The sequence below is a fragment of the Beta vulgaris genome, chromosome 6 (genome assembly GCF_026745355.1).
Source record: "Beta vulgaris subsp. vulgaris cultivar EL10 chromosome 6, EL10.2, whole genome shotgun sequence".
NCBI lineage: Eukaryota > Viridiplantae > Streptophyta > Magnoliopsida > Caryophyllales > Amaranthaceae > Beta > Beta vulgaris.
Window position 1 is genome coordinate 22,230,328 of NC_079207.1, and position 22,957 is coordinate 22,253,284.

Consider the following 22,957-nt stretch of genomic DNA (forward strand, 5'->3'; position numbering starts at 1 on the left):
GAGGACTATGTATTTCATTAAGCAGTAAGCTGGCAGTGTGCTCCAAAATAATGAAGACTCCTTAGCTAAGCCTCTAAGCAAGTAAGCAGTATGCAGTAAGCACTACTGCACTAGCAGCATCCACGCCATCCAGCATCCCTGAGTTCTCACTGTGAAGTGTGTGGCAGAATGGCAGTGTGCTCAACATGTAATAGTTTAATGTCTTTGTGCTTGTTTTTTCTTAAAACTTTGAAATATGTATTTCATTGTATCTGTAATATTTTATGGTGTGGAATTTTTTTAACGATAATTGTCTTTTATAGATAATTTTGGTATTAATGGTATATTATTTAGGTTAATGGTTAACTGGAAAACCGTACCGAAAAACCGATTAACCGTTTATGCGGTTACCGGTTTGAACGGTTACGGTTACGGTTCGCAAATATGGCGAACCGATACTTCCGGTTACCGTCCCGAAATTTTATTTCGGTACGGTTAACCCCCCATGAACACCCCTAGTATCAAGGAATGGTTGAGCAAGTATGGCAACAACAAATTCCTAGTACAAAATTTTTTCAGGTCATTAGTAAGTCGAAGCTTCTAAAGAAGGACCTAAAGGTGCTAAATGCAATGTAGTTTGGCAATATCTATGCATAGCAGGCTCATACTTATAGTCATACGATATAATATCAACAAGCTATTCATAATATCCCTGGTGATCTTAATTTGAGAGCTTAGGAAAAAGTAGCAAAAGAAGCTTACAAGGTTGCTCATGGGAATCGTTCTCAAATCCTAAGTCAAAAAGCTAAAGTGAGGTGGATAAATAAGGGAGATGATAATACAAAGGTATTTCATCAAAGTACTAAACTCAAAAGAGTGCAGAATAGAATGAATACAATTAAGAAGGAAGATGGGAAATCGGCTAACAACTCTACTAAGGTAGTTGATGCTTTTTTAGAGTTTTATCAAGCTCTTCTTGGTAATACTGATGGTGCAGTGAACAATGTGGAGCTTGCAGTAATAAATAAGGGGTGTATTTTGAAATCTGAACAGTAGCAGAAGTTGGAACTAAGATTCAGTGCTGATGATATAAAGCATGCTCTCTTTTCCATGCCTGATGATACGTCACCTTGGATGGGTATTCTAATTGTTTTTTTTTAAAAAGAGATGGAATATAGTTGGACAAGATGTGGTGGATGCTATTAAATATTTTTACAGAAGTGGAAGACTTTCAAAAGAGCTCAATATGACTGTAATTACTTTGATTTCTAAAGTCAAGTGCCCTGCTTCAATTGGAGATTTCAGTCCCATTATATATTGTTCAGTGATTTATAAGACAATCACTAAACTCAATTGCTCCAACCTTGGTAAGATTCTCCCACAAGTGGTTTCCCATAATCAAGGAGCTTTCATAAATGGCAGAAGCATTATTAGAAATATTTTTCTTTGTCATGATCCAATTAAGAGATTTGGAAAGAACAACAATCAAGTTATAGGTCTTCTTATGAAAGTACACCTTAGAAAATTATAAGACTCGGTTAAATGGAGTTTTGTGCAAGGTATATTAACATCTCTGAATTTCCCAAACCATTTCATCAGGTGTATCATGGAATGCACCTCAAGTCCAAGGTTTACATTGCTTACCCATAAGGGTTTTTTGCTACTAGAAGAGGGCTCAGATAAGGGGATGATATGTCCCCTCTGTTGTTTATGTTGTGTATGGATTACTTAACCAAGTACCCAGCTTACATTGGAGAGTTACAGGATTTTAAGTTCTTCATAGGGTGTTCAAGCTGAAGATCACTCATTATTCTCTACACATAATCTGCTCTTGTTCTGTAAAGGGGAAGCCAGGTCAGCTTACTTGCTATTACAAGGTCTTAAGTTGTTTACAGCAAATACTAGGTTACAAGCAAATACAAGTAATTTTTGCTTTATACTATACAACTATGTATGATGATGAGATAACAAGGATTGGGTAATTTTTACGGGTTTTAAAAGAAGACGCTCTTAGGTATGTTGGAGTTCCTATTAGCTCCAAGAAAGTTAAAGTTGCTGACTGTGAAGTGCTTGCAGATAAGATGACCAGTAGAATTACAAGTTGGAGTACTCGGCACTTATCATTTGCTAGTAGAACTCAACTCATTAACTATTAGTGTACACAGTTTTTGGGCTCAAGTATTCATCATTCCTAGTGCAGTCATGGAGAAAATTAGCAATATGTGTAGGCATTTTTTTGGAGTGGACAAGTTATTGCTTATAAGGTTGGTCATGTTAGATGGGCTGAAGTTTGCATGCACAAGAACGAAGGGGGATTAGGATTTAGGAACATCAAGACGTGGAATAAAGCAGCAGTAGTGAAACTGATGTGGCACATAATATGCAAAAAAAGATGAATTATGGGTTAAGTGGGTTTCATGATGTGTATGTTCAGGTATGAAATTGGTGGGATTTTCAAGCCCCACCAGGTGCAAGCTGGATGATCAAGTACCTATGCAAACTCGAAATAAGATAGAGCTGGCATAGCCCGATGAAGAAGAACCAACGAATATTCAATCAATAATGTTCATAAATGCCGACTGATGACAGGCTTGTTATTCATTGGACAACAGGTATTTGTAACAGGATGAATATTTCAAAGCACAAATTTATAGCTTGGTTCAAAATTAAATCTAGATTGAGCACTAAAGACGAATTATTTCAGTACAATATTTGTTCAGACAAACTTTGTTGTCTTTTTGCGAATCCTACTGAAACACATAATCATCTAGTCTTTGTTTGTGTGTTTAGTAAGCAGCTTGTTACTCCTTTACTTGAATGGCTTGGTCTCATATTCAGTAACAGGACTTTGGCTAAGTAGATTAGTTGGGTTAGAAGGAGCGATTCAAGGTCAAAAAATGAGGAAGTCGGTGTTGTTTGTTGTGATTACTGCTGCTATGTACCAAGTTTGGAAGGCTAGGAATGAAGCTTTTTGGCAGCTAAAGGTGAATACAGTAGTGTTCATAATTAAAGAGATAAAATACACTGTAAAGCATAGAATTCAATTTGTAAGTCCACAAAGTGGAGCAATAGCGATTGTATTTGGAAAGATAGCCTGTAAGTTGTATAAGTGGTTTTCTTAGGTCTCCTGTGGCCTGTTAATTTCCTATTCTCCTACTTAGAGGACTTAGGTTGTGTTGGTTGGTTTTCTTGGAGCAATATAGTTACTTACTTGTAAAAGAAATGATATAATTGAAAGTTAAAATGAGGATCCGAAGATCCTCAACCATGCTCACTCGAACAAGAGCACATCAAGTTTAAACAAGGACAAACAAAATTCGCGATCATTTTACAAGCACCAATAACTCGAGAAATTAATAAAATAAGAAAATGGATCACGAGCAAGATCATGTTAAACGTACACTATCGTCTAAACTACCATAACTACACCAATGTGACTAACCATAGAACTACCAACAACGCAAGAGCCATCAATGAAACCTAAGATTAGAGTCACACTTCCACTAAAACATCTGAACACTGCTAAAGCGACTAACTAGAGAATTACCAATAGTGGAAAAAGTGCTAATGAAACTAAACAGAGTCGTACCTCCACTCGAAGCATCAAAACTACCAACAACAGCCATTGACATAAGATCATGACTACTTCCCAAGGATAGATTTATAACGCAGAAAAACTTTTCGAGCGCATATGGAGCTTCTCAAGATTTTTGGAGCATAGAGCATGCCATGCAGGATTGCCATGTCATCAATTTATATTTTTATCTTTCAAAAAATAGATTTCTACATAGACTAAAATACGTATAAGGAGCTTTGGATAAGGGAAAATTAGAGTTTGATTTTGAATAAACAACCTTAACTATTGTATTATATAACTTGTATATAACTTTTGCTACATAATTCAGAAGATTATAAAATTTGTACCATTGAAAAGTGCTCAAAAAATTGCTTCAAAATAAGATCCGTGTACAGTATAATTTTACAGCTTATGAAAACATATTATGTTTCATAATCTTAGTCTTTCTTAATTGAACCAAAATTACAAGAAAAATAAAGTTCTATATGATAAAATTATATTTTTATTATATTTTTGGTGATAAAAAAATAGAGTTTGATTTTTAAAGACCAATCATATCATATAAATAATATATAAAGTAGAGTCCAAAAGTCAGCTCACGAGGTGGCGATATTTGACGTCCTCATTGGACGCTATTTGTCACGATTATTAACTGACATGTCCTTTTTTAAAAAAAAATATAGTTACAAAGTAATAAAGATAAATGTATATAGTATAGGATAAGAAGAAATAGAGTCCGGTCAACAATGAAAAACTTAAAAATAGGAAATCGATTATAACTTTTCATATATAGAAAAATTATAATTTTTGTACCATTGGAAAGTGTTCAAAAACTAAACTAATATAAGATCCATTTATACTATATTTAGAATTTTGTATTAGAGTAATGTATAAAAAGATATATTGACTACGCTAGATTATTAAAGTAATAAACTGCTATTAGAATTAGAAATGCAATCAGAATTAGGGCTTTTCTACAAAATCTATTCAGGTTAGAATTAGAATATTCAAAGTTATTATACTATAACATTTGATGTTGTATGTCGAACAATAATACGTTCAAATAAGGTTATATGAAAATATGAAAAGTCCACATCTTCCCCCACGAATAAAATGGGCATTTGTCCGGGTCCCAAATACTAGTCTTATATAGAGAACGCCACCTAAGCATCTCATATCATTATTTTTAGTTTTACAAAAAAAAATAGAGTTTTGGATAGATATAAATACATGCAAGGAGTTTTAGATAAGTGAAGATTAGAGTTTGATTTCGAATAAACAACCTAAATTATTATACAATGTAAACTGAATATAACTTTTGCTATATAATTCAAAATATTATATTTTTTAGCTAAAATTGTTAACAACTACCTAATATATATCACTTTTCATAAACAACTACCTAATATAAAACTTTTTTAATTCAACTACCTAATACAGCTATTCTGTCAACATAACACTACCAAAACCGTTAACTGTTGAATTTTCCGTTAACTTTTCGAAAATCCCCAATTACATGAACCCTAACTTTAACCATTTCAAACCCCATTTTAATAAATCTTAATTTCATCAATTTTTCCCCAAATTCCAATTTATAAACCCATATTTCATTAATTTTCCAAAAACCCCAATTTCTAAGCCCTTATTTGTTAAGTAATTAGGGATCTCGTTAATTTTCCTTAAGTAGAAATTAATGAAATCTGGATTTATAAATTGGGGTTTTGGGGAATTAATGAAATCTGGGTTTATAAATTGGAATTTGTGAAAAAATTGATGAAATGGTTCATCAAAATGGGGTTTCTTGAAATGATTGAAATTAGTGTTCATGTAATTGGGGATTTTCGAAAAGTTGACGGAAAATTCAAAAATTAATGGTTTTGGTAGTGTTATATTAACGGAATAGCTATATTAGGTAGTTGAATTAAAAAAGTTTTATATTAGGTAGTTGTTTGTGAAAAGTGATATTTATTAGATAGTTGTTGACAATTTTGGCTATTTTTTATGCCATTAGAGAAATCTCGATATATGCCTCAAAATAAGTTCCATTTACATTATATTTTTACAACTTATAAAAATACATTTATTTAGATGAATAATAACATATTATTTTATTCTTTATTTTAGATACATATAAAACAAACTATAAGTACAATGTATGAAAATAGTGAGAAAATTGTTGCTTTAGAACAGAGATTATGGGTTCTACCTTTTAACCTTTTCCTGGTATAATGAATTAATCGTCTCCTTAAGCAAAGAGAATAATCAATTATCTTTGGCAAGTCTAATTGGGGCAAGTCTAATTGGGGCAAGTTTAGTCGCAAACAATGGCTTATTCAAGGAGATTGTAATTCGCGATTTTTTCATAATAAAATGATAAAATGAATTGTCAATACTACCATCTTTTGCCCAAAGAATAATCTAAAACAATGGATTGATAAGCCCTCTTGCATTAGTTATATTCTCACTGACTCTTTCAAAGTAAGATTTACTTCTACTTCCAATTCGGGTCGGGAGTTTGATCTCTCCTTCATCAACCCTTTTGTCACCGATCAAGATGCAACTAACCTCATACCATCATTTACAGATGGATTTGGAGAAAAAAAAAAGATCAAGCTTATTGGCCTATTTTCGGCCCCCAAATTTGTCTTGCTATTCATAGGTTCTTTCACCATGGCATATAATCATGGTGTTAGGCATGTTCTTTGTGACTTAAGCTTAATTAATACAATTTATAAAGTCCTATCTAAGCTAAGCGTTCAAAGATTATGTTCTGTTCTCAAATCAAATATTCTCCTGTTGCAAAACGCTTTCACCGTACCCCTGACAGATCAATTCATGATAACCGACTAATTGTTCAGGAGATTCTCAACTTCTCCCAAAAGTCCACTAGTAAAATAAACATTATATGGAAAAAGCTTATGATCGTATTGAATGGTATATAATATGGCAAACATTAATGAAACTGGGCTTTCCGTCCAAATGGATTCAATGGGTATAATAATGTGTTAATTAATATAGTTGCTTACTCGCTAAAAGTAAATGATAGCACCACAGACTAGTTCAAGCCTTCAAGAGATCTCTGTCAAGGAGATCCTCTTTCTCTGTATCTTTTTATCATTTGTATGAATGTTCTCATACAAAAGTTAGTTACTAGGGAAATCAAGGTTGGGTTTAAAGATTTGTCCTAAGGGTTCCCAAATCCTTTGTTCAATGTTTGCAGATGATAATCTTGTAATCTGTAAAGCTACATCTATAACTTGCAACAATCTCAAAAATTTCCTTGATGAATTCTACCTCATGTCAGGTTAACTAGTTAACTTTCACGAATCAGCTTCGTCCTTTCAAAGAAAATCCCAAATGCTAGAAAATTGTATCTTAATTGCTAGCTTTTTCAATTTGACTCCCAAGGCTTATCTTGGTAGTTATTTAGGAGTTTTCTTCAACTCCTATTATCCTACAAAAAGTGATTATAGTCGTATTCTTATTCAATCTAATTTGGAATATGAATTTCTCTCTAAAGCTGGTCGGCATACCCTTATTCAATTTAATTTGGAATCTCTTCCAGCTTATACTTGCTCCTCATGAATTATGATAAGAATATAGGATTATTAGAATTATGAAGAGAAATTAGATTTTGATTTTAAATATATTTTCTAAAAATTAATAATACTATTGAGTATTATAACTTTTACCACATACTAGCTACAAACAAATACACAATCTCATCATAGTTGAATAGAATTAGAGATTTGCATTTAAATAATCATTAGTTAAGAATATAATTATATTACTATAAAATATGTCTCACAATAAATCTATAATTTATCTTATCTATTATCACGCACACAACTATGTCATGATCAAATATATTTCTAGCACATTAAAAAAAAATCGTGCATTGATATCACACGAGATTCAAAATCTAGTTTATATATAAAAGAGAAACTTTTCGAGAGTATAGAGAGCTACTCAAGATTTCGAGAAACATATTAAATGTCACCTAAGCATGCCATGTCATTACTTTAACTTTTTTAAAATAGAAATCGAGATAGATAGATATATAGATACATAAGGATAGGGTTGTGCAAAGACTAGGGTCGAACCGACTTTGTACCTGACTACAGTGGAGCGGACCGAAGATTTTGTTCTGATCCTCGGTCCAAAGAAAACCAAGATTCTGGGATTCGGTCATGTCCGATCCAAACAGAAAATTTTGGTCCACATAGATATAACGGGGTTTATGTATTTTTTTAATAAAAAAATGTTTAAAGGTTAAAAGAAGTTTAAAAATCAGAAAGTTAGAAAGCTAAAACCTACTCTTTATTGTCTTTATGATTATTATTGTTGGAATTATTAAATTTTAATGTGTTTAATATATAAATATGTCTAAATCTCAAAAAAAATTATTGATTTTTAGAAATACAAATTCAGGTCAAATGGATCCAAAATCAGACCGTACTGGAATTTTTCTTGTTCGGTACTGGTCCATAGAATTTCCAGATTTCAGTACACCATTCCAGTTAGTACGTCTCTATTGAACACCCTACTTAAAGAGTTTTGATAACGAAAAATAGAGTTTCGTTCTAAGTAAATAATCTATATTATCATACTATGTAAATTTGAATACAACTTTTGCTACATAATTTGCAATACTGTAATTTTTATATCATTGGAGAGTGCTCGAAATATGTTTCAAAGTTAGACTAATTAACAATAATTTTATATCTTCTGAAAATATATTAATTTAGATGAATAATTAACTTAATAATATATATTCTTTATCATCGACGCATAGCAAAACAACTATAATACTTTTTTTTTTTGAGGGGAAAAGCATGCTATTATAGATTAAGGGACAAAACGTCCATTAAAACATAAGGAGCCACTTCCGGGGGATAGTGGTTCTCCCAAATCTGTTCAATGCCAAAAGGGTTAATCCTAGCTAAATGGTGGGCAACAAAGTTCCCATCACGCTTAACTGTGACCATACAACGGAGTTAAAACACACACAAGAAGCTAGAATATTAGAGAGAACAACATCGAGATCCGCTAGGAAAATAGCATGCTGAGAAAGACGATGAATCACATCTTGGCAATCTGATTCCACCACAATATCTTGGAGCCCAAACCTTTTTCCCAGTCGCAGAGCCATATCAATTGCTTTTGCCTCCGCAATGGCAGCTGTCCAGTGGGCGCGAACTCGGCGCGTAGCTGCAAATAATACACCACCCGAGGAAGTGCGAGCAATAGTGCTCAACCCCACCCAGCCCTCCACAGCAAGCGAGGCATCCACGTTCAACTTTATAACTCCCAGAGGTGGGGCCACCCAAGTTTTCGGGCTGGCAGCAGGTACAGCAGCACGAATACTGTAAATCTTCGCGGCATAGGAGCTGAATTCCTCCGTAAGGTGATGAGCTCGTTGGATCAATATATTGTGGGGGTGCTCTTTTGATTAAACACCCAGTCATTGCGCGCACTCCACACTATCCATGCGAGATAGGCGCCCTTCGAGACCAGCTTAGGATCCATATCACGCCAGCACAAAATAATATCAAGGAAAGTATTATCCTCCTCATCCTGCCAAATACCAGCACATCCACTATCGGTCCAAATGTCTCGAACATGAGGGCATCCATATATAGCATGACCTGGGGTTTCAGCAGCTCCACACCCCAAAGGACAAGAATCATCCTCAATCATGTGACGATGCCTTAACAAAGCACGAACGGGGAGGGTCATAGTACAAAGACGCCATAGAAAGTGGCGAACTTTGGGACTCACTTCCATACTCCAAATGAACACCCAAGCTTGGTGGAAATTATCAAGGTTTCCACCCTTTCCAAGCATGTATGCGGTTTTTACCGAATAGCAACCGTTCTTTGTAAAAGCCCAAGTTAACTCATCTTTCATGGGAAGCAAACTGAGAGGGGTGCTAAGGATGCATCGGACATCTCTCTCCACAAACAAAGTTTCAAGTACCTCCACTCGCCATTCCATACTATCGAAATCAATTAACTCATTAACGGTATTGTAAGCATCATTTCTCTCACTAGCGATATACCGACCACTCTCATCCACAACCCAAGGATCATCCCAGATTTTAATGCACGTGCCATTACCAACCCGCCACACCACACTCTCCTTAAGAAGAGCTTTCGAACTCCAAATACTACTCCAGGAATAACTACTTGAACATCCAAGAGGGGCATCCAAAAAATCACATTTTGAATAGTATTTAGCTTTCATAGCTCGAGCAAACAAAGAATTCGGTTCTCGAACCAATCTCCAAGCTTGACGCCCAAGGAGAGCGTCATTGAAAACCCTAAGATCCTTGAACCCCATACCACCTAAACATTTCAGAGTGCACAGAGACTCCCAACTTTTCCAGTGAATTTTCCGCTGCGTATTAGACGAGCCCCACCAAAAACGAGCCATAGCAGAGTGAATTTTTTGGATGACGGAAATAGGGAGCTTATACACACCCATCAGATAAGTAGGAATGGCCTGGATGACAGACTTCAGTAGTACTTCTTTCCCTGCTCGAGATAAAAGTTTTTCCTTCCGACCCTGGAGTTTCTTCCAAATTCTATCCATCAACGAATCGAAAACAGCTTTCTTCGATCGACCAGAGATAGAAGGGATACCAAGGTATTTTTCGTGCCTATCCACCTGCCTCATGTTCAAAATATTCTTCAGCTCTTCCCTTTGTTCGATGCTGACTCCTCGACTAAAAGAAACCTCTGACTTGTCATAGTTAATTTTCTGCCCGGATGCTAGTTCATAATGGTTGAGGATATCAACAATGATAGTGCATTCCTGACGAGAGGCTCTGGAGAAGAGTAAACTGTCATCTGCAAAGAAAAGGTGAGAAATAATTGGACCGTTGCGGCTGGCTTTGGCACCATGAATCTGATTATCCTGAACTTGCTTCTGAATTAGTCGAGAAAAAACATCAGCAATAAGAATAAAAAGATAGGGGGAAAACGGATCACCCTGTCGCAGCCCCCGAGCTGGGGTAACAGACCCACATACACCTCCATTAATAATGAAGGAATAAGACACCGTCGACACACAACTCATGATAAGATTCACCCAGCGCCCATCAAACCCCATAGTGAGAAGCAGCTTCCTCAGAAAACCCCATTCTACTCGATCATAGGCCTTACTCATGTCAAGTTTCATAGCAACAGTACCTTTCCGACTCCTATTCCTGTACTTCATAGAATGAAAAACCTCCATGGCAATGAGAGCATTGTCTGTAATAAGCCGACCAGGGACAAATGCACTCTGATTTTCAGTGACAAGACTCGGGAGAAAATCTTTCAATCTAATCACAATGACTTTTGACACCAACTTATACAAAACGTTGCAAAGAGCAATGGGCCGGAAATCAGCAGCTTTTAAAGGGGATTTAATTTTTGGGATCAATGCAACATTAGTATGGTTCACACAACCAGGAGAGATGGTACCATGCAAGATACTACTAATAAAACTAGCAACATCATCACCAATAATATGCCAAAAACGCTAATAGAAAATAGCGTGCATACCGTCGGGACCAGGGGCTTTGCAAGGTTGCATCTGCTGAAGCGCGGCATGAATCTCATCCTTAGTAACAGGACGGAGGAGCTCACGATTACAATCATCACTAACCACGGGGTCAATGCACCGCAAAACCGAATCAATGTGGGCCTCAGTGGGAGAAGTAGACGTGAAGATCGAAGTGAAGTAAGAAGTAAAAACATTCTCAATACCTCTTCGTCATCAAACCAGACCCCCTGGTCATCAAATAACCCCTGAACAAGATTCCTCTTCCTCCTTTGAGAGGCCTTGTGATGAAAATATTTTGTGTTTTTATCACCATCACGGACCTCCGCAACACGGGACCTAAGATACCAATGAGCTTCATGTTGGGCGTTCAGCTCTTCCAACTTCTTCTCAAGACTGATCTGGGCCGCACAAGAGTTCTCGGAAATAGGTTGCTGCTGGGCCTGACCGAGCGCTTTTTCAGTTTGGGTTATTTGCTTCCCTATGTTACCCACCTTCACATTGCTCCAGCTTTTTAGGGTCTGGGCCATAGACTCCAACCGGTTCACCAGAACCTCACCAGTAGTGTTAGCCCACGCTTCTTGGACCGTAGCTTCGCAGGATTCGTCAAGAAGCCAACTCGTTTCAAAGAAGAAGCGTCTGTTTTTTCTCGTAGGTTTAGAGTGGCGGTTAGGCCCAAGAAAAATAGCTGTATGGTCCGATTTATATCGGATGGAATGCTCAACCATAGAGTTTGGGTAAAGCTCCATCCATGACTGGGTACTCACAAACCGATCAAGTCTCTCACGAATACACGTTGCAGCTGAAACTCCACGCTCCCAAGTATACCACGAACCACTATACCCCAAATCCCGAAGAGAGCAATCATCCATGGTATTTCGAAAATGAAACATCTCCCGACGAACTCTATCAACACCCCCTTCCTTCTCGTCATAGCTTAAGATCTCATTGAAATCGCCTCCAAAAAGAATGGGAAGGGTAGAATCAGTACATAAATGCCGCATGAGAGACCAAGTGTGATGCTTCTCTTCTTCATTCGCCCATCCATAAAGACCCACGAAACGCCATTTTTTAACCATCCACAATATCCCCACAAATGTGATGTTGAGAGAAGGACACAAGTGAAAACTGGACATCCTCCTTCCAATATAAACACAAACCGCCGGCCCGACCTCTACTAGCTACACCAAAGGCATTCTGAAACCCCAAACGACTCTTCAAAGATTCAACAGCATTTTTACTAATCATAGTCTCCGACAAAAATACTATGTCGGGGGCATAAAAGTTACTCCATCTACGGAGTTGACGAACTGACCAAGGGTTGCCCATCCCTCGACAGTTCCAGCACAAGAGATTCATGATGAGGGGCGGGGTTGGTCAGAACCAACCTCCGCCAGCACATTGGGGGCAGGATCATCTGACGAGCTTAGCTTTAGTCGCTTCCCAGCATCATCACAGTCACCATCCTCCACATTAACTTCAATGGAACGTTTAAGTAACAAATCCAAATTGTCCAGGTCCATAAATTGGGCCTCTCCTTTGTCCTCCATAGGCCCACGAGCCAACCTTTTCCACACTCCCACTTTATTGACCTTTTTTGTCTTACTTGCCGAAAAAACAAATGGAACGGGCCCATCAGTGGCCCCTGTCAACATGTCACCCGACAAGGGGACCACAGGTTGGGAAGAAAGAACACTATCATGGGAAGTTATGACAGAGGGGGGCTTTACTAATGACACCTCACCTTCTGCATTAACTCCTGCCTTGGGGGACTCTTGAACACAGGACACAGTGGGAGTTGTGCCTGAATTGGATAAAGGCTGTTTTGTAGTAGTCAACAGCTCATTCTTACATTTCACAGAGTCGTCAAAAAGAACCTTCTTACAATTTTTAAACTTCAACTCCTCCTCTATCTCCTTCGATCTCCCCTTCCTGGGAGTGGCCTTAAGACCCAGAGACCACCCCAATTTTTCACAGCTATCTTCTTCATGCACAAACTGACAATCTTTCTCAGAGTGCCCCATTACTCCACAAGCTAAACAGAAAAAAGGGAGTCGTTCATAGGCAAAGTCTACTTGTAAATCATTCCCCTTTCTATCCCTAATTTTCCGATAACGACGCAAAGGTTTTGTACTGTCAAGCATGACTTTAACACGTCTGTATCGGCCAAACCCCAGAACATCATCTTCTATATCAATAATATCACCCAAGTTACCAATTAGGGCACGCACAACTTCATCAGATCGCATATTAAATGGGAGATTTTTCAATCGAATCCAGAAGGGGGAGTAAATTAAAGATACCTGGTCGGGTTGCTCATCTCCTTCAACTTCTTTAAGCAAAATCAGCGTGTTGTCAAAACACCAGAGCCTGCCATCAAGGACCTTCTTCATGTCTCTCCAATGGAAGAATTGAAAGGCAAAAAGGTTTGGTTTCAAAACCCTAATCACCAGCCCATGACTCGACGCCCAGACAGTGGTAATGGTTCGTTTGAAAGCCTCGACATTGAAAGATCGTTCAGTGAGTAACCGTCCCACGAGAAGCAGAGATACGGGGTTTTCAATATTAGGGTGTAATAAGTCCAGATCCAACACTTGTTCCTCTTCTTCATCAATACGTAATTTAGAAACAACGTCTGCAATCTCCTCGGCCATCGGCAGAGGAGCGCACCGCCGCGGCGGAGAGACACCAGGTGGTAGGGGTCTCCAACGAGGGTTAGAGAGAGAGTTCCTGTCTTTCAAGGGAGTAAGAAAACCTAGAATATGTGTTCAGTTCTGGGATTGATTTCTAGGGATGTAGCTAATGAGATTGGTTAAACAACTATAATACTTAATTAGCGTACTATTTGTGATTATGCATTTGAGCATGGTGCAACTTATAAAATCAAACAAAAAATGTCTTTCAAAAACATTTGCCTTACTTAATAAAATACCAACAAAATTCTTACGAAAACTTTGAAGTAGAAAATACACGATCTCATTAAAATTGAATTGAGCAATATAGAAACTTATCATTAGTTAGAAATATGATTATATAACTATAACAATCATGATTTTCAGAATTCCACTATATAATACTCTATACCTCTTCTTTTATTGTTCCTTTTGTAATCTTTTTGTGAGAGTAAATTGATCAAAGTAGGAATAACTTTCAAAAACGGATGGAGTATCAATTACATAAAATTAAGTATAATACTTTCTCCGTTCTATATTAATTGCAATATGTAGGGGTTGCACATTTTTTAAGCAGGTGAGAGATAGAGAGTGATGAAATAAGGGACTCGTGTGATAAGGAGAGAGATAGAGAGAAATCATAATCATTTTAGTAATGTTATAATTAATATTAAACTTTCAAATAAGGGACATATTGAAATAATAAAAAAATGTAGGAAGTATATAGTTATTTAAATACTAATTACAAATTTAGTATTGATTCTTATTTATTATGAAAAAGAAATAATATGTAATAAAATAATTAAGGAAATATTTAACTTATCATATTTAGTATCAAATTCTCTCCATCCCATTAATTTGTTTGGATCAAGTTATCCTCACTTTCTACTTAAACTTTCCGAAATACCACTGCTTTTCTCTCAAAGCATGTGACTCCATTTATTGATTTACACAATTTCAGGGAACCTTTATCATCTTTTGATTTTGTTTAAATGAAAAAAGGAAATAAAAACCTAATTTCAATACAAAAGTATCAAAAAAGCACTTCATTTAAATGTATATTTTTAGAAATCCTACTACTCATTCTATTTTTCTTAACTTCCGTGAAAAATGAAAAATGAGCATCATATTATAAGACAGAGAAAGTACCTAATAATGTATGAATATAATAATATTAATCGTACCCGTACATTGCTCGGGCTTATATTACTAGAAAATATAGCAAATATTAAATCAATGGCAGTTACCAATCTTAGAAATTAAATTGATAGAAAACACAACAAAAGCAACGAGTTCCCAAGATGCAGGCCTTGAAAACCAAACAATAACTCACGAGTTGATGGAAAACCCAACAAAAGCAACGAGTTCCAAGGAAATCGAACAAAATGACCCTATTGTAGAGCCAACCTCAAACAAAATGACGCTATTGTAGAGCAGCCTCTGGAAAGAGCAGCGACTTCAAAATGCAATACTTTAACATACTGGAATCACTATTCACTAATTTACACCTGAACACCACGAGCAGATCTAATTCCAATAGAACGCCTCGGAAACCAATAACATACTCAATCCGTTTCAAAATATAAGACATTCACACTTTACAAAAATTTATTTTGATCATAAATATCTCTCATAATATAATACTCCCTCCGTTTTTTTTAGATGTTACACTTTCTATTTTGGAAAGTTTTTAATTTGATGTTACACTTTTATTTTGGGTAATAACTTCTCTATATCTCTCTCCTATCACATGTTCACATGTGACCCTTTTGATTTTCATTGTCTCTATCTTTTTCCTCTCCAAAAATTACCTAGGAGTCCGTAATTTAAAAAATGTAACATCTAAAAGAAAATGGAGGAAGTAACTTAAAATTATAAAACTTATACCATTTGATTCGTATTTAAAAAATACTATCATAATATCAATTTTTAAAATTTTCTATCAACATATATTAAGAGCAATTAACGGTCAAAGTTCACATTGTGCGTGACTTATATGTTAAAACGGAGGGAGTATCAAACAATTTCAACACCTAAACATTCAATAGAACACCGGCAACAAATTGACCAACAAAACAAAGCATCGAGAAAATAAATTCTCTAACTTTAAGGGGAAAATCCCGCCAGTAAGTTTAAAACTCAATCCCATTAACATATGAACAATATTATAGCAGTCCTTTTTTTTTTTCAAACATGCCACACATAAACCAAACCGTACGACCACGCGTTTTACTATAGCTCTTCTTTCTCCACCCCAATTCATCTTCTCCTCTTTCTCTAACGGTCTGGTTTCCACTTCTTTTCTCTCTCCTCGCCACTCTCTCTCCTTTGCTTCCATGGCTTCCCCTTCCAAACCCTCATCCCATGTCATCTTTTCTTCTTTCTTAATCTTTTTTCACAAATTCATGTTTTTGATTTTTTTATTTCTGAATTATTAATTGATTGAGTTTATTTATACCTTGATTTCAGTTTTGACTGAGCATTTCTGGATATTCTAGTTTTTGGCGGCGCCTCAAAATTGTTCTATTTTTAAACCTACATTCTACAACAACAATTTGTGATTTTATTGAGGTATATATATTTTGTACTTCAATTTTCAAAGGCTTGTGGTTTAACGTTAATTCTCCTTATATTCGTCTTTTTTAGTAACTAATCTAGTGAGATTCCTCTCGATTTTCTCATCTTTACCATTTGTTTGGATTATTCAATGAAGGTGTTGGAGTTGCCCGAAAACGCAACAAGAGACAACAAGAACAAGCTCTGCATAAGTGTAAAAGAACCCTATAATAAATGTAAAAGTAACCCCTGCATAAGCGTAATATAATTCTATAATAAATGTAAAAATAATCCTTTGTATAAAATACTCCCTCCATCCCAAAATATAGTTCCCATTTCCATTTTGGGTGTCTCAAAATATAGTTCCCATTTCCATATTTATTTCCACATTTTTTCGTAATTTGTCTAGAAAAACCGTGTCCCATCATTTATTTGCTTCTTGAATTTTGTTTTTTCCTTTGTTTATTCAACCAAAATGTTACAATTAATGCTCTTTCAGCAATTATTCTCCACTCGATCTCTCTCCTAAAATCATCTTTTCTCATACAATATTTATTTAAATAAACAAAAAAAGCTTTACTATCGCTCTTATATTAGTATAAAGTAATTCCCAGTATATAACAAAGTAACCCCTGTATAAAGTGTACAGTAACCCGTGGACCGTGGTACAAAATCTATATTAATTCCTATGTAATATATTAAGTAACCGCGTTATGAATAAAAAAGTAACTCTTGCACAACATATAATCCCTTGCATAAATCTAAGATAACTCCGAATTTTAGAAAAAGTAGCCCCTAATTTCAGTAAAATAATCCCTTATAATTACAAAAAATAACCCCTTATAATATACATAGCAACTTCTACCTTCATTAAAAGTAACCCCTTAGTATTACAAAAAATAATCCCTACTTTCAGTAAAAGTAACCCTTTAGTATTCAAAAAAGTAATCCTATTTTTACTAAAAGTAACACCTTAACATTAGAAAAAAGATCCCCTTGACTTGATAAATGTAATCCCTATTACAAAAAATAACCCGTAATTTAACTTTGACCTTTTTATTTAGCTTGGATTTCTTGTTTGAGCCTTTTAATTAACTAGTCACACCATTTGTTCAAATGGTATGGTTAACCTTATATAAAAGTTTGTGTTATTTTCGAGATTTCTGTTCTTCATCCAAGATCATACCTTGCCTTGATACCATGTTAACGAATAGTTTTGGAAAGACGTTTCCTATCATTGAATAATTTAACTCATAATAACCTACACCATGCACAACTTGATTACATCATGGATAATTGGATATGTATAGGAAATCAATATATATATAAGACACTTGAACATTAAATATCGTAAACTAACACAGACTTTAGTTTACTAAACTACAACATAGAGACATAGGGGAACCCCAAACATACCAAAGCTCTAATAATAGAATACCACTTAGTTATGACATTTGAAGAGTTTTTTTTTTTCACCTTATTTTGAATTCTTATAAAAAAAAATTTAGATAAGGATTAATAAAGTTTAATAAAATGAGACTATTTCGATTCAGGTCAAAAGAATCGAAAATAATATTTGAGACACTCACAAATAAGTTGTGTTATAATAACAATAATTTCATATAAGTTCAAATAAGGTCTAATATATGCATATTAGTTCAAATAAGTAAAAAAGTTCAAATTTAGTCTTAGATAAGAAAAAACAAGTTAGGAAAAAAAGGATCCAAAATGTCTAACTTACCACAAGGCATACGGAAACCATGTTGCCTAAGGAGACGAAAGCGGGTGGAAACATGGTAAAGATCATCTTTATCACATTGATCATGGAAGCTCTCATAGATTTGCTGTAAGGCTTCTTCAATTTCCTCCTCATAATGATATGCCACCCCAAGACGTTCGATTGCATCAATAAAAATGAGTTGCTTTAGTGGTTTGCTAGAAGTTGCAACTAGCTCCTTCTTCACTTCCTCTTTTAGCTGCTCTAGTTCTTGCTCCATTTGAAGTTGGGTTGCCTAAATCATCAATTTTGTTATTTTGGATAAGTTAGAAACAGATCTACACCCAAAAACACACGCAAAAGAAAGCTATAAAAACAAGATTAAAAGCAAAACAATTGTCATGCAATTTTTAAGGTGTTTCCTGTAACCCCATGCATGTTTCCTATCGTATAAAAAAGATCATGTGATTAGCACATCTACATGACTTTTTAATATGAACAAGACGACCATCTTTAATTTCCGACAACATAATAGACTAGCAGCAAATATTGTTGGATTGAGTCTTTAAGGATTACTTTACAGATGAAGCTCTTGAATAACGGACGTACCTCATCACGGGGAGATGTATTTTGAAAGTAGTTACCCCAATGGGATGGATGGAAGTATGCAACAGGATGTGCAGTGAGGTTAGCCGAGGTAGACATTTTCTTCGTCTGATGAGCTAGTTTCTTGAGTTGGCTATGGACTGAGAGAATAAATAATTTTGCATATGCTTACAGCTTATATAAGATGAAGGTCATGGTAAGTCATTTAAAAAGCTTTTTATTACTTTTTTCACAAAGGCCGCTGGATTCTTCCTATATACGACAATTCATGCTCAATCAAATTGCTTTGTGCCTTTTGAAAATCACTTGATAAATGCAAATAGGATTTAATTTATTGGAAAAGTTTTGTCAAAAATAATATCAAGTTGGGCGGCATCTAATCATCTATTATATTCATTAATCCCAAGTTTCTTTTATTTAAGAATAATATCAAGTTTTGATGTTATCTTCCCTTAATTGTCTCGGTCCATTTAAGAATAATATCAAGTTTTGTTGTTATCTTCCCTTAATTGTCTCGGTCCACTAGTAACCTGTCGTAAAAGAACTTATAGGCCCCACGTTTTTAGTTTTTTTAGTATGATTTATGGTTTTCCATTCTAGATGGGACTTGTATACACATATAATCGTGTTTCCCTATTTAACACTCTATGATGATTAATGTTCCACTTTAATTGATCCGGATCAAGGTACGAATAATGAACAAGCTTAAAATAAAGTATGTTAAATCCAATTTATTTTCTAACTCCTTTTTATTAACTCATTTCAGAAATCCGTTTATTTAAAGAGTTTTACTAAGCCTACTTTTCAAAATGTTTTAAAATAACTTTTTAAAATCCCACGTTTGAAAAAACATTTTAATTTTTTTTTTATGCAAACCCAATTTCTAAAACTCCTTTTCTAGCCCAATTTAATTAATAGAATTAATTATATTAATTGGTTTTATTGATAAAAATATGTTTTATAAAAAATCATCTTTCTCCAAAGTGCGTGTTTTTAAATTTCCTTTGTCTAACTATTTTCTAAAATCTTTTAAATAAATATCTTTTATAAACCTAATTGTGTTCGATTACCTATTATTCCCCCAACCATCTAAACCTATATATATTGTAACACCCCAACAATTTTCTATTTTATAAAATACCTTTTTCCCACAAAATATAAAAAATCACCAAGATATTGTCGCCCGTGTGAAAACGTATTGGCTTACTCAAAGTTTTGCAGCGAAAAAAAAATAAAGTACTTAAAATCATGAACTAAACTTAAAAGACATTTAAATGTCTAAGAACCACAATATTCTTAAACTAAGTCAACCACACAGTCAACTCCAAAATCAAACCAAAGTCAAACCAATCATAAAATGTAAAAACTAATGATACGTAATTACACCAAAAGTATAAAAAGTATTAAAAAGGAGCCAAAACATAAGCTCTCCAAACTGACTTCCAAAAACTTAAAGGATGCATCATCTTCAAACCTAAAATGGTCGATGCGCTTTAGTGACCCTGAAGGACTGCTCACTAAGAGGGTCATTACAGGATCAATAACGCACAACCATGATCGACACACAGAAAATCACGTAATTAGTAAAGATAAGTACTTAAATGAAAAATAAAACACATACCCTAACATGATACTAATAAGCATAAAACCATGGATATATAAATAATAACATAATAAGATATCAGACTCACTAGACTTAACTTGACTCCAGAAAACCAACTGATTATTTTATTAATAAAATTTGAGTAGTCAAATGGATAGAGTTATCCAACTAAACCTTGTCTTCAATGTACTCCCGCGATCAACGATATCGAGGTACTAATTAAATAAAAATAGGACATAGTGATCAATACGCAAGAAAAGTCACGGGTTACCTGTATTACTCTGTATTTTGGGAGTTAGTTTTTATAAATAAGAAAATATAAAGAATAAAGTGAAAGTATATTCAATATAATTTAGAAAAACATATAATTTGGGTAAGCCTACAGTTATAATTTAACTATACAACCTACTTTTGTACCTAATTATATTATAGTTTGGTTTTGTTTTATTTCCAAATAAATAAAATAAGAAGTAGAATTCGATTTGGAAAACAAATCCTATTAAACCTAGGTTTCTCATGCAATAAATATAAGAAAAAAACCCTATTCTTTCCAACCAGCCATTTTCTTTACCCCAACGATTCTCTCTTCTCCTCTTGCATCCTTCCTTTCTTTTAGTACTCCAGCGCCACTCTTCTTCTCTTCTCCCCTGTCTTCATCGAGTGTGTTTTGTGCGAAGGTTGGGTGTGCGCTATGTGATGCGAGTGCCCACTAGTAGAGAAAGGATGATTTGTGTCGGACCGGGGACCCTTATTTGCGTCGGACATAGCTCCAACAGCACAAGTCTCGACGCAAATGACCAATAAATGATCTGTGTCGGACACGAAAACGACATAAATCTTTTAGCTATTTACGTTGCACATAGAGCATGGTGCGACACAGATGAGTCTCCCAATGGCACCTGCAGCCTGGTCATCTGCGTCGCACATGGCACAAGGTGCGACGTAGATGACTTTCTAGTTTGTGGCGTGAGACTCATCTGTGTCGCACCATGGTCTATGTGCGATGCAAATAGGACGTCGTATTTTACGCAAATAGGAGCCTTTTGCGTCGTGTTTATCAAAAAAAAAATACCAGTAGGCAATTGCAAAAACAATGTAACTATGGCTGACATCCAAAGGACCACAAAATAGCAAAAAAATAGTATAGAAAAATAAATTAATCATATGAAGTATCAATAATACAACATCATATTGCACTCAAGATCTAACAAATTGTATTAAAAAAAACCAAACCAGTAGCATTAATTTACAAAAAAAAGGAAGAACCATCCCCTAAATTTTCAGATCTAAAAAATATCAAAATATAAGCAACACTATAATCACTTTATAACATTCAAATCTAACCGACTTGTACATAGATGAAGACGTCGAGGAATTTGGGTGGGGCGACAAAATGCATGGACATACCAAGATCTAACAAAACATTATTCTTTGTTGAGTGGGGAGATCTGGGTGAAATTCGTTTGAAGAAGAAAGAAGAGATGGAGACTTCGGCGCGGTATCAATTTGAGAAAGAGAGAGGTGTGAAGTGGGCCTGAGACGCGTCGGTGTCATACGAGTGCTAAAAGAAAGAGTTACGCGTGAAGCCCGTATGAGAAGCGTGAAGCCTACCTGAGACGCGTGAAACCAACCGAAGAAGCACGAAGTCGCCTGAGATGTGTGAAGTCCGTCTTCAATTGTCTTAAGTCGAACTCGTTTTAGCCAAAATCGTCATTTGCGATGGAAAGTAGTAGGAGAGGGATTAAGGGAGATGAGGAAAGTAGAAGGTGGAGGGTAGTTAGAGTAGGGGAGAGAGAAAGTCTGTGAGAGAGATGAGGGTGAACAAGATATATGTTAGAGATGGAGAGAGAGAAGGTGAAGAGAAATGGCTGAGAGGCAAATGTACTTAAAATGGGCTTTTTATATGTAAGCCTATCTGTGTCGCACGTGTAGACCATTCGACGCACTTAGCCCACGTACAACCCATTCATGAGTGCAGTATTCCAGTTTGTTAGGGCTCGTAATTGTGAATACCCCCAAATGATTTCGTCGGATGGGCAAGGGGTTCCGATGTAAACCAACATTTTGCAACGCACCATAATGACGTACGACGCAAATAGGGCCTCAAATTTTGTCACATGGATGCAGCAATGTGCGTCGGAGGGCCTCAGGGCCCGACGCACATCCTTATACCTGAGCTATATGCGTCGCACTTCATGAGGATCTGACACATATGGCTCGTACCCGGTGCTTGGTGAGAAGTTGTTTTGCATCGCACTCTGGCTCCCATGCGACGCAAACTATGTTTTTGCGTCGTTTTCCTTTAACTGCGACGCACTTTGGGGGACGCAAATCGTCCATTTTCTACTAGTGGACGTCAAGTGTTGTGGGGTGTGTGTTGGGTTGTCGAAGCGAGTGTGTTGTGCGAGGGTGGTGTTGTGTGGCGCGAGTGTTGAACGAGGATGCGAGGGTGACGCGAGTGTTGTGCGTAAGTGTGCGATGGTCGAGCGGTGTGGTACGTCAAGACTCGAGTGTGTTTGGTGTGTCTAGGCTCGAGGGTATACGATGCGTCGAGTCTCGAGGGCAATGTGGTGCGTGCGTGGGCTCGAGTCCTCGAGCATTGTGGCATGTGGCTGGTGTTATTCTTCGACGCGTCACCAGTGATTTTCGTCGGCGAGTCCATTCGGTATAAAATATATATATATTTTCTCTTTTTCTAC

General features: G+C 35.9%; 1 protein-coding gene across 1 annotated transcript in view; it reads right to left on the minus strand.

The window, feature by feature from the left end:
* The window catches only part of LOC104896149 (valencene synthase), a 28,871-nt gene extending 9,886 nt beyond the window's left edge, over nucleotides 1-18,985 (minus strand). The window contains exons 1-2 of the mRNA XM_057396000.1: nucleotides 18,659-18,985; nucleotides 18,074-18,344 (exon numbers count right to left, since the gene is read on the minus strand). Of these exons, the coding sequence (XP_057251983.1) occupies nucleotides 18,074-18,344; nucleotides 18,659-18,754 (367 nt within the window). The 5' untranslated portion in view covers nucleotides 18,755-18,985. The remainder of the gene's footprint in view (nucleotides 1-18,073; nucleotides 18,345-18,658) is intronic.
* Between the last annotated feature and the right edge of the window lie 3,972 nt (nucleotides 18,986-22,957).